General features: G+C 37.3%; 1 protein-coding gene across 3 annotated transcripts in view; it reads left to right on the plus strand.

The window, feature by feature from the left end:
• Positions 1-3,504, plus strand: part of rd3 (retinal degeneration 3, GUCY2D regulator) — a 29,994-nt gene extending 26,490 nt beyond the window's left edge. For all 3 annotated transcript variants that reach the window (XM_059985340.1, XM_059985343.1, XM_059985342.1), the window contains one exon: positions 2,946-3,504. In XM_059985340.1, coding sequence (XP_059841323.1) covers positions 2,946-3,237 — 292 coding nt within the window. In that variant the 3' untranslated portion in view covers positions 3,238-3,504. The remainder of the gene's footprint in view (positions 1-2,945) is intronic.
• The last annotated feature ends 9,940 nt before the right edge of the window (positions 3,505-13,444 follow it).

The following is a 13,444-nucleotide window of genomic DNA, read 5'->3' on the forward strand; positions in this document are numbered from 1 at the left end:
TGTTTCTTTCAGGTTTCCAGGCTTCCTTCCACAGCCAAAGCTGTGCAGGTCAGCAGGTTATTGGTGATAATAAATTACCTTAAATGACTAAGTGAAGGGCAGAATGTGGCATCGGGGCAAGGGTGAATGGTAATGGGAATGTATGGAGAAGTGGCTTCAAGAGAAAAATTAGTGAGAGAACAGGATTGTTGTGTGTGATGGTTTGCTTTGTTGAAATTGTCTTCTTTTATAAGCTTCTTCAACCTTTGGCAACTTTTTTCTTTTCCGGTGACACTTTGTCCTCCTTTGGGCAGCATTCCACGTGCCCTGTAGCTGATTCCATCTTTCTGCTCTGCTGACTACTCTCCCTAATCTGCTGTTGATAACCTCCAGAGCTTATGTTCTTCCTTCCTCAGCCTGATGACAGTGTCATGGCAATGTATTGAACTCAGAGTGGTGCAGTTTATAATGGAGCAAAAAAAGGTAGCGTTTGGATTCTCAGCTTAGTGTTGGAAAATAATCTGATGCCTGTATTTTGGGGAGGTGGTGCGATGAGGACTGGATGACTTGGCTGCTGGTAATGTGTATGGGGATGTGTACAAACATGTGGTGGGAGGGTGTCAAAGTGCAGGGCACAAATTTTTGACAATTGATGTTTGCTACTGTGGGGTGGTGAGCTGGCAAGATGCTATGAAAATAACAAGGTAAGTAGACAGTGGACCTGTCTGAGTTGAGCTTCGACAACTGCACAGTGACTCACTCCGGAATTCCCCTTTTAAGTCACAGAAAGGAAAACATTGCATTATGAAATTCTGCCTCTGCTAGAGATGCAGTGATTTGTGCAAGGCATATATTTGTTATTGAATATTCTCTTTTCTCAAAATATATGTATATTATTCATTAAATGTACAGTGATCCAACAGAGCTTATTCATGTCACTATTCATAATAAGACAGATAATTTTGTTTACATAATTGAATCAAACAGACATGAATTGCCCTTTAACACATATTCCACAACAAAGCAGTGAGGCTTCTTTTCAATATGGGCTCCAACTCCTCACTGTGTTAAAGCTCTTTAAACTGTGGCCTCTCCTCACAGAACCTATACAGTGGCTGTGTCAAGCGTCTGTATATAGCCCTGTACCTTGCAAAATTCAGTCATGGACGGCTCTTTGTATTGAAAGAACACTAAGTGCTGAGTCAACCAAGGGTATCTTTAACTGAGTTGATATCTCTCTGTCTGTGGTTTTGGGGTAACTGGGAGCAGCCTGTAGAACACAATGTTACACTGATGCTTGGGACAGACTTCGACAAGAACATTACATCTCTGGGCAAATTTGTTTCAGAATCTCTCACTGACTGATATAACGGTCTCATGGTCAAGCAAAGGAAGATTGGTGGTTTTAGGACTTTCTGTTATATCATTATAGTGCAGTGAGCAATGTTTCATTACATATTCACCACGGTAACAAGTAACATTTGCTACAGTCTGTCTACTCTTGGTATAACTATAGCCATTCTTTCAACAATCCTATCATTTGAATCAGAACCAATTATTTTAACAATTAATTAAATGAATACTTTATAAAAATGATTGGTGGATAATTTCATAGTGCTATTCATAGAGATATTTTCTAAGGGCAGAATATTCAATTATACATAGTACTATAATTCAGAAATTTAATACATCTTTGTGCATTTTTATGTGACATCCTATGTAGCAGGGATTCATTCATACTTAAACCACCAATAACTGTAGTTATATCATAACGTTCATTCAATTTTGCTTTTTTTTTTGTTTTGTCAATGATAAAAGATCCTCCATTCTGTATTGTGCTATGTCTCCAAAGTGCTGGTCACCGTTTAGTACTTTGATCCAACAGGTTATTAATTATTTATTCTTGCTTTTATTTTGTGAAAACAGATAATGAACACAGGCAAGTTATTTGGCAACAAGAAGCTGATCATTATCTGTTAAATTATTTTAGGTTTATATGAACGCTTATACTTGTGCTAAATGTATAAATGTATGCAAATAAAATTGGAGCAAAATTAAGTCATTCACTCTTAGTTGCTGCTTTAGTAGAATTATGGCTGAATTTAACCCTTAGTGTCAATTTTCCCCAGTAACCTACCTGATTCCCTTATTATCTAAAAACCTCTGCCCCGATGACTGAACTTCTCCAATACTCTTGCAAGGATTCACTCCCCTTTTGGTGAAGAAATCCTTTGAAACCCCGTCCATAACAGCCAATCCCATATTCTGAGATGAAGAACCCTGGATCTAGACACTTGAGCCAGAAAAAACAACACCTTTGCATTCATTCTGCCATACTCTGTTTAAACATTTGTCTGTTTCAAAGCCTGGTTCGACCACACCCAGAACACTGTGAGCTGTTCTAATGATATGCTTTGGGAATACTAGCTTGGGCATAAGTGTCTCTGGGAGTTGAGGCATGGGAGCTTGGGTTTGGTCATAGATTTTAAATTACAAAGAGAGATTTCAGAAAGGAGGGCTATACATCCTTGAAATTAGAAGGTTAATAGATTATTTAAATAAAATTTTCAAAATATTAAGAGATAGATATAAATAAAGCATTTCAGCCAGCTGGGAAAGCCACCGTTACCTAGAGATCAGAATCTGTTATCTCAGAAGTGAACTTAGGAAACAATTTTATTTGCAAAAAGTAGAAATTTGTAATTCCTTTCAATTGATGTTTTTAATTCTAAGATTGCTTAACAAAATCTATTGAAGGCAGTGAAGGATATGGGGAAAACATGAATGGTTGTGTTAGGCATTCTCTCAATGAATGGTTGAACAGTGTCAAGGGCTGAATGGTCTTGTCCTTTTGTTCCATTGCAAATGCATGATCCCGAGGAGCAGCAACAAGTATTAACTCTTTGATCTGTACTGTACTTTAGTTGAATGTATAGGTTAAATTAAGATATTCATTTGATGTGCAGGTTTCGGCAATTGATTGAGGAATATGAACCAGAGGTGCAGGAGGTGGTGCAGTTATTCCGATTCGTTCTTCAGGATACCATAGGGAGAATGAAGGAAGATCAAGAAACAAGGAACCTGACTAGGCAATGGAGCAAGAAACGGACAGTGAGCATGATGACATTTAAATCTCGAGTAAGGATCTATCCCTTCAGCAGTAATATTAAGACAGTTTCAGAGGATGTGGAGCAAAGCTTCATATCAGCCAGACGAGTGTGGAGCATGCCAGAGTTCAAGACTATTAAAGACTTCTAATGGATTGTGCAGCCTAATTTATATGATTGTATAGAGTCAATAAAATATATTTAATCACTCAATTTAGGATTGATTTCATGAACTAGACATTCAGATGGTGTGAGCACAATTGGCAAACTCTGCGTTTATTACTCCTCTCCAGTTATTCTTGTCCTGCTAGTTCATTTCAGACAAGAATTAAAGTTAACTGCATCACTGTGAATCTGGAATCACATGGTGAGCAGACTGGGGAGAAACGGCAAATCTCATCCCCTCGAGTGGGGGTTCCCAAAGGATCCACAGACCCTTTGCTTAATGGTATTGGTCCATGGCATAAAAAAGGCTGGGAACCCCTAACCTAGAGAGACATTGGAGAATCCGTTGGGTTTTTATAACAGTCCAGTTGGGTTTTTATATCATGATCACTTATACTGGTTATATTTATTAATTTCAAAATGTAATTAAATACTTGAATTTAAATTCTCCATCTGCCCTGATGGGAACTCAGTTTAAGCTAATATTTTAGATAATATTAAGGCCTTTGAATTGTCAGTCTTGTACACTGTGCTAATATACAATCAATCTTTTAGAAATGTACATTAAATTTGCACTTGCAGACTTGCAGATGAGGCTCTGAATTGCTTGTCTCAGGATGTAGTAAAATTGAAAGTGAAATTGGTTTCTGACAAAAGCATTGAACAAACAGCACTGATTTGGAAGATTAATTTTAAATAATTTTCTATTGAATATAAATTCAAGTGCCTATGCACTCAGATATGAATTATTAATTCATGACTATGGAACAATTGTTTTGACATCTATGAAAAATAATCCGATGGTATTTTAGATGTTTTCCTACAAACAGGTTTGTATAGTGCATAGTCACTAATGAATTGTTGTTATTGATACTTTTGGAATGCATTTTGCAATGCATGATACAATGCATATAATTAAGTGATTTTCATTTAGAAATCAATCTTATTTTCTCTGTCCACAAGTATAATGTTAACATTAAACCCTTCAAATAGTACAAATTAGGAGCTAGGAATGGGGTAGCACTTACAGATTTATTGATTGTATGAACAATATACACTCAGTGGCCACTTTATTAGGTACAGGAGGTACCTATTAAAGTGGCCACTGAGTGCATGTTCATGGTCTTCTGCTGTTGTAGCCCTTCCACTTCAAGGTTTGATGTGTTGTGCGATGAGAGATGCTGTTCTGCATGCCTCCCTTGTAATGCTGATTATTTATTACTGCCATCTTCCTGCCAGCTTGAGCCAGTCTGGCTATTCTCCTTTAACCTCTCTCATTAACAAGGTGTTTTTGCCCACAGAACTGGATTTTTTTCTTTCTCACACCATTCTCTGTAAACTCTAAAGATTGTTGTGCATGTAAGTCCCAGGAGTTCAGCAGCTTGTGAGATACTCAAACCACCCCATCTGGTGGTCACTTGGTTGGAATAACAAGTAAACCTCTTGACTAGGTTTGCATGCATTGTGTTGCTGCCACATGATCGGCTGATTAGATATTTGCATTAACTTGGCACAGTGCAGTGATACATGACAAATCAGGCCGAATGATGCAGATTAATGCTTTCAGTTCCTCCAAATTTCCCTGCACCATAGGTCAGGTATAAAGTATGTGACCAACTTGCTCTCCCTCACTTCCTCTCTGTACCTCCAAAGAGAAGGAGAAGAAATGCAGGGCCGGACATCCTGGAGTTCATTTGCGCATTTTGTGGCATTGATAGCAAAATAGCGCACTTCAGCAAAATACAGCAACAAACTAAAATATCTATGAAGAATTTGAGAATCAAAGCTAAACATGATGCAGGTTTTCAATCACCTTGTTTGGTAATGTTGTTATATAACAGAAAAACATCTAGCTTATTACTATTTATTCATTACCCAATATCTCTGGAGTTCATAATAGCAATACCTATTTTTCACCTGCTGGCTTAATTTTTAACAGATACTTTGTGATGCAGGGTCACAGAACACTGGAGACATTTGATTTAATGGCACCTGTGCTATTATGAAACACAATGGAATAAAGTGTAGTGCATTCAAGAATTACACAAATGCAAATCTTTAAAAGTAGTTTTCATAACCTATCTCTAAATAAAAGTTAATGCCTTTTTCTGCTTTCCTGCAGTTCAAAGCAATTTTCAACTCCATGCTTTTGTTTGCTTTAAGTCATATAATGCAATTACTTAAGTTTCAGGAGAAGGCACACTAATAGGATTATTTGCATGCTTTCTGTCAGTGTGATCCTAATTAGAATGGAAATGTTCATGACTGAACCCATCTTCCTTTATTGATCCAATGTGGCAGTTAAAATGAAAATAGGAATGATGTGGAATTTGAACACTCATTTTTTCCCCTCAACATTTCTAAATACACGTGTCCAAACTGTTTGGATATTTTCATCCAATATGTTTCTGATACAACTGTCTCCTATACCAGTACAGTACAGGTGTGAACTTAGATGTAGAAGAGTAGCCTAGCAAAGCTGTCTCTCAAAATATTTTTCCTTTCTTTTTGTGTGGAGGTCATAATATTATCAGGCTGACATTAAGGCCAATGAACTAAAGTCATAAACCAATATTTCTTATTGTTCAAATTCCATCCTACTACATTGCTATTGCTTCCCTCGTATCTTTATAAAAGGTAATTTTTTATGTCTGATAGCAAACTGTCAACTTCTTTTTTAGTCTCTAGCAATGTATTGCTGACCTACTCCATTTTAACTAAATTTTAATACACACACACACACACACACACACACACACACATATATTCCTCTCCAATTATTCTTCATCAAAAATATTGTACATTTCACCTTCAAAAAGATAAAGTAACCTTATATATTCCTAAAACATCACAAATCACACGTGGAAAAAAGAAGAAACTTAACATTTATTTCATGCCAATAATCTTTTATCTGCTTCATTGGAAAGGGAGGTTCAAGAGATCATCTTAGTTACCCTTCCTCACTTCAAAATGAGGACCAATCCATTGTGATTTTTATTCTTTGTCTACTGATTGCACTGATGAATTAATCAATAATTTTCAGGGACATACCACAGTCTCTATATAACGTTTCAAAATGTACTTTCCTATGTTGTGTTACCCTTCACATTAATTACATGATGTACGGATGAAAACCTTCTTACAAAAGTAAATAACAGTGTGACTGAACTTTTGGTTAATAAAACTATATACACCTCCTGAAACGTAAATTGTCTCTAGGAGATTAGTCCTGCATTTGTCTGTGCAACCCCAAACTTAGGAGGGAATTTGGTATAGAACAATAATTTATTTAATGCTGGCAATCTGTACTTGACTTTGATGCTGAGTGTCAAACAGAAAGAATACATGTTCAGGACCACATTTGAGGCAGAGTAAATGTAAGTTCTATGAAATTACTAGTATTTCATTTCCTTTATTAGATCTTCCCCTTTCCATTTACTGGGTTCAATAATTAGATTTTAGACAATAACACCTTGTCTAGAGAGAATATCCTGAACACTCAGTCATCCTAGTGTTCATTGTTAATCCCATGAATGGAAATTTCTATTAAGTTCTCAGGAGATTACTATTTCATAAAATATGAAGTTTATATAAGACCATAAGATTTTGGAGCAGAACTAGAACATTTGGCCCATTGATCAAGGCTGATCCAATTTCCCTCTCAGCTCCAATATTCTGCCTTCTCCCCAAATCACTTCATGCCCTGACCAATCAAGAATCTATTTACCTCTGCCTTAAATATACATAGCTCCACAGCTGCCTGTGGTAAAGAATTCCAAAGATTCATCACTCTCTGGCTAAAGAAATTTCTCCTCAACTGCATTCTAAAATGATGCCCCACTATTCTGAGGCTGTGTCCTCTGGTCTTAACTCTCCCACCATAGAAAACATCCTCTCCACATCCATTCTATCAAAGCCTTTCACCATTTGATAGGTTTCAATGATGTCACCCCATATTCTTCTGAATTTCTGTGAATACAGGCCCAGAGCCATCAAATACTCTTCATATGACAAGCTGTTCAAACCTGGAACCATTTTCGTGAAACTCCTTTGAAACCTTTCCAGTTTCAGTACATACTTTTTAAGATATGGGGCCCCAAACTGCTCACAATACTCCAAGTGAAACTTCACTTGTGTTTTATAAAGTCTAAACATTACATCCTTGCTTTTATATTTTAGTCCTCTTGAAATGAATGCTAACCTTGCATTTGCCTTCCTCACCACAAACTCAACCTGCAAATTACCCTTTAGGGAATCCTGCACAAGGACTTTCAAATCCCTTAGCATCTCAGTTTTTTGTTATTTCTTTCCATTTAGAAAATAGTTAACCCTTTCATTTCTTCTACCAAAGTGCATGACCATACACTTTTCGACACTGTATTCCATCTAACAGTTCTTTGCCCATTCTCCTAATCTCAGTACTCTCTTGAGGGGGTAGGCTCTCTACCCCCCCAAACCTATCTTTGTATTACCTGTAAACTTTGCAACACAGCCACCAATTCCATCATCCAAATCATTAACATACTGTATAGCATTAAAAGAATTGGTCCCAACACAAACCCCTGTGGAACACCACTAGTCACTGGTAGCCAACCAGAAAAGGCTCCCTTTATTCCCACACTTTGCCTCCTGCCTGTCAGCCACTGCTTTATCCATGTTAGAATCTTCCTTGTAATACCATGGGCTTGTAGCTTGTTAAGCAGCCTCAAGTGTAGCACCTTGTCAAAGGACTTCTGAAAATCCAAATACACACCATCAACCAATTCTCCTTTGTCTATCCTGCTTGTTATTTCTTCAAAAGAATTTCAACAGATTTGTCGGGCAAGATTTTCCCTTGAGGAAACTATGCTGACTACAGCTTATTTTATCATGTACCTCCAAGTACCCTGGAGCGACATCTTCAACAATCGACTCCAAGATCTTGCGAACTACTGAAGGCAGACTAACCAGTCTATAATTTTCTTCTTCTGCCTCTCTCCTTTCCTGGAGATTTGCAATTTGCAATTTTCCAGTCTTCCAGAACCATTCTAGAATCTAGTGATTCTTGAAAGATCATTACTAATGCCTCCACAATCTCTTCAGCACTTCCTTCAGAACCCTAGGGTGTTCACCATTAGGTCCAGGTGACTTATCCATCTTCAGAGCTTTCAATTTCCCAAGAACCGTATCCCTAGTAATAATAACTTCACACATTTCATGCCTCCTGACACCTGGAACTTACACCACACTGCTAGTGTCTTCCACCACAAAGTCTGATTCAAAATAGTCAGTTCCTCTGCCATTTCCTTGTCTCTCATTACTATCTTTCCAGCATCATCTTCCAGCGGTCTGATATCCACTCTTACCTGTTTTATACTTCATGTGTCTGAAGAAACTTTTGATATCCTCTTTAATATTAATTAGTTAGCTTACTTTCACATTCCATCTTTACCTTCTTAATGACTTTTTTAGTTGGCATTTTACTGTTGATATTTGAAAGCTTCCCAATCATTAAACTTCTCATTAATTTTTGGTCTATTATATACTCTTTGGCATTTATGTTGGTCTTGACTTCTCTTGTTAGCCATGGTTATGTCATTTTGCCTTTAGAATACTTCTTCCTCTTTGGGATGTATATATCCCGTGTCTTCCAAATTGCTTCCACAAATTCCAGCCATTGTTGCTCTGCCATCATCCCTGAATGTTCTTTCCTAATCAGGTCTGACCAACTCCCCTCTTATACCTCTGTAATTCACTTTTCCTGATACATCTGACATTAGCTTCTCAAAATTCTGGATGAATTTGATCATATTATGATTCTTTTACCTTAAGCTCTCTGATCAGTTCTAGTTCTTTGCACAACACCCAATCCAGAATATCTGATCCCCTAGTCGACATAACCATGAACTGCTCTAAAAATCCATCTTGTAGGTATTCTAGAAATTTCCCCTCTTAGAATCCAGCAATAACCTGATTTATCCAATCTACCTGCATATTGAAATCCCCCTCCATGATTGGCATGCATTTTCTGTCTCCCAATGTAATTTGTAGACCACATCTTTACTACTGTTTGTGGGTCTGTATATAACTCCCATCAGGGTCTTTTTACCCTTGCAGTTCCTTAGCTTCATCCACAATGATTCAACATCTTCTGACCTCTTTCTAACGATTTGACTTCATTTTTACCAACTGAGCAATGCTGCTCCCTCTGCCTTCCTGCCAGTTCTTTCGATACAATATGTATCCTTGGACATTAAGCTGCCAGGTATAATCTTCTTTCAGCCATGATTCAGTGATGCCTACAACATCATACATGCCAATCTGTAACTGTGATACAAGTTCACCTAATTTATTCCATATATTGCACATATTTAAATATAATTCCTTCAGTCCTGTATTCACCCTTTTCGAATTTGTCCACCTTTTACATTGCAACTTATCCCGCTGACTGCAATTTTGACTAAACATTGCCTCTGTTTGTAAACCGACTACCTACTTCTGCACTATCACTCTGGTTCCCATCCCACTGTCGAATAAGTTTAAGCCCACTGAACCACCCTCGCCAACCTGCCCATAAGGAAACTGGAGCCCTTCGGGTTCAGGTGTAACCCATCCCTTTTGTACAGGTCAAAGCTTACCCAGAAGAGATGCCAAACATCCATAAATCTTCAACCCTGTTCCCTGCATCAGTTCCTCAGCCACACATTCCTCTGCCAAATCATTCTATTCTTACCCTCACTGGCATGTGGCACAGGCAGCTATCTAGAGATTACTACCCTGGAGATCCTGTGTTCCAGCTTTCTACATAGTTCCCTAAAATCGCTCTTCTACATAAAATCGCTTGTCTACATATGTCATTGGTCTGGCGGTCCCCCAGACTTCCCACATCCCACACACAGTACAAAACACTGGCCCTGGAGCCATTCTCACTGAGTTACTCTGCCCTAACAGTTGAGGAATGAACAAGCATGGACAGAGAGAGAGAATCTTACAGGACGACATACCTCACCCAAGCCTGATAGGCCCAAGCCACTCTAAACACTGGCACACTCACAAGAATAGCTGCTCCATTTGCACCTGTGCTATTTTTATTGGCCCTTTCCAGTGAATCCAGCTTGCTGATAGTTCGCCCAACTCAGAAAAACTGCCGCGAAACTCTGCCTTCAAAATCTTGAACGCCGCTCTGATTAAAAATTCGTTCTTTTCATGCACCCCTGGTGTGGATTGTCCAACTCAGAGAAAACTGGCTCGAAGCTCTGCTCCTTAAATGTCGAACGCGGACTTGACTAAAAGGTAGCCCTCTATGCATTGCCGCTTGCTGATTGGTTGCCCCTCAACTCAGAAAAACAGCTGCGAATCTCTGCCTTCAACACCTCGACTGCCGCTCTGATGAAAAAGTATCTCTTTTCATGCATCCTTGGTGTGGATTGTCCAACTCCGAGCTTGAAAAGTGAACTTCCAGTCCATGTGAACCTAAACAATGTCTGAACATATGTAATGAACAAGATGTACCAAACAGAAGCTTCGAGAATGTGTGTATTATTGTCTAAAAAGGCAACACAACATTTGACTATTCTTCACATTCCTCTGGATTCTATAACTTTTTGAAAACACAGGGTGTGATATCACCCTTTTTTGCATCTACACAGGTACTTCATCCACTTTCTAAACATATACTTTCCACAATAAGGGCCGAAGTTAAAGGCAGAATGTGGAATAAAAAAACGTCATGACCACCTGTGATATGGAATACAACCCAATATTCAATCACAATGAAGCCAAAGAAAGAGAAAGCCAACATGGTTCACTAAATAAATTGAAACTGACCAAGTAGCTCAATGGCACTAGTGGATTAAGTTTCACTCACTCTGCGAGTTTCTCTTCCAGTCACCCTACACCTTGTAACACGATTAGTTTTGAAAAGCTACGCAGAAAAACAAAGTACTGTATAATATATGTGCTAATCCAATTCACAGCCAAGATAAACCATTCTGTAGTAAATGTTATGCAGTCAGCTGGGACATTACAGGATTTTACAAGCTACAACAAAATAAATGACCAAATGATCTACTTCTGCAATGATGGATGAAAGCTAAATATTAGCCAGGGCCTCAGGAGACCACTCCAACACTTCTATGAATAATGCACAGGAGGTTTTAGTTTAATGCCTCATTTGAAAGTCAATATTTTCCATTGAGTTGCAGATAAGTGGCAGACTAGATTAGCCGATAAAATCTCTGGAATAGGCTCTGGACTCATGACTTCTGACTCCAAATTGAGAATGCCACCATTGAACAAAGACTGACAAGTACAGTATGATGTATTTAATACTGTACAAATTTGCTTTAGTCAACACTACAAGGACATTTTGCTTTTAAACATGCATTTAAATTAATTGGGCTTTGAGCCAAGTTGGTTGAATTTCTTGTTTGAATTGCCAACATGATTTCCCTGTGAAAATAGACTTCAGAACATCTTGTCCCAAGTATGCCTAATATTATGTAAAAAAAGCTGCTGAAACATAAGCAGTTTATTATATATATTAGAGATTGATCCATCAAAAAAAGGTTTCAAATTTAAAATATCATCTACGAGATTCTTATCTGAACTTGAAGGAGAGGTAGCCAATTGAGAACGCAGAAAATCTCTAATTTGAAGGTAACCATAACAATGAGTTTGGGGTAAACCAAATTTGATGGACAACTGCTCAAATGACACCAAGTTCCCATCAACAAATAAATCCAAAAATTGTCGAATACCCAATCTATTCCATTCTATAAAAACTTTATCAGTAGTAGAGGATAGTAAAAAATAATTACAAAGAATGGGACTAGAAAGGGGAAAATGAGACAAACCAAAAAACTACCTAAATTGCGACCAGATTCTCAAAGTATGTTTAAGAACTGGGTTATCAGTAATTTTACTGAAGGGTAAAGGAAGAGACGATCCAAGAAGAGAAATAATTGAGGCACTTTTAACCAATTGACCTTCTAGTAAATTCCATCAGTCGTTCCACTTAATATGACCAGAATGTGATATTCCTTATATTAGTTGCCCAGTAATAGAGTCTGAAATTAGATAAAGCTAGACCACCATCTTTATTTTTCCTTTGAAGAAAGACTTTGTTCAGCCAGGGTTGTTTATTATTCCATATGTAAGAAGAGAGAATTGAGTCCAAAGAGTCGAAAAAACTCTTCGGAATAAAAATAGGCAATGCTTGGAAAAGATATAAGAATTTAGGTAGCACATTCATTTTAATAGAATTAATATGGCCTAAAGGATAAAGAAAGAGGAGACCATTTACTAAATAGCCTTTTAAGGTAACTCAGTAGTGGAATAAAATTAGATTTATACAAATGTTTAAAATTTTTAGTAATAGTTATTCCAAGATAAGTAAACTGATCAGTCATAATTTTAAATGGAAGGTTGGTGTTTATTGGTATCAGGTTGTTTAAAGGAAATAATTCACTTTTATATAAATTCAACTTATAACCTGAGAATCGACTAAATTGAGAGAATAAAAAAAGAGTGGAAGCTAAGGAGTCATTCACATTGGAAATAAAAAGTAAAATATCATCTGCATATAAAGAAATTTTATGAATAGTATTACCTCGGGTGATACCTGCAATATCCTTGGAATTACGGAGTGCTATGGCCAGAGGTTCTAGAAGCAAAGCAAACAACAGAGGACTAAGGGGACAGCCTTGTCTAGTACCTCAATATAGGTTAAATGGTTTAGAGAGTTGAGAATTGGTAAGAACCTGAGCTGTAGGTGAGAGATATAATAGTTTAACCCAACAAATAAAATTAGGTCCAAATTTAAATTTTTGTAAAGTCTTGAATAGATAATTCCATTCCACTCTATTGAAGGCTTTCTCTGCATCTAAAGATAATATACATTCTGAAACCTTGTTAGAGGGGGAATACATCACATTTAATAAATGCCAAATGTTAAAATATGAATAGTGGTTTTTAATAAATCCAGTCTGATCTCTCGTATAATGAACGGTAAAATATTTTAAAGCCTGCGGGCTAAAATTTTAGACAAAATTTTAGTATCTACATTAAGTAAGGAGATTGGTCTATAGCAGGCACATTCAGCAGGATTTTTATCTTTCTTCAAAATCAGCAAAATAGTTGCTTGATAAAAGAATTGTGTAAGTTTACCTAATTTAAAAGATTCAGAAATAACAGCGGATAATTGAGGCATAAGT

This window comes from Hypanus sabinus, chromosome 12 (assembly GCF_030144855.1).
Source record: "Hypanus sabinus isolate sHypSab1 chromosome 12, sHypSab1.hap1, whole genome shotgun sequence".
Lineage (NCBI taxonomy): Eukaryota > Metazoa > Chordata > Chondrichthyes > Myliobatiformes > Dasyatidae > Hypanus > Hypanus sabinus.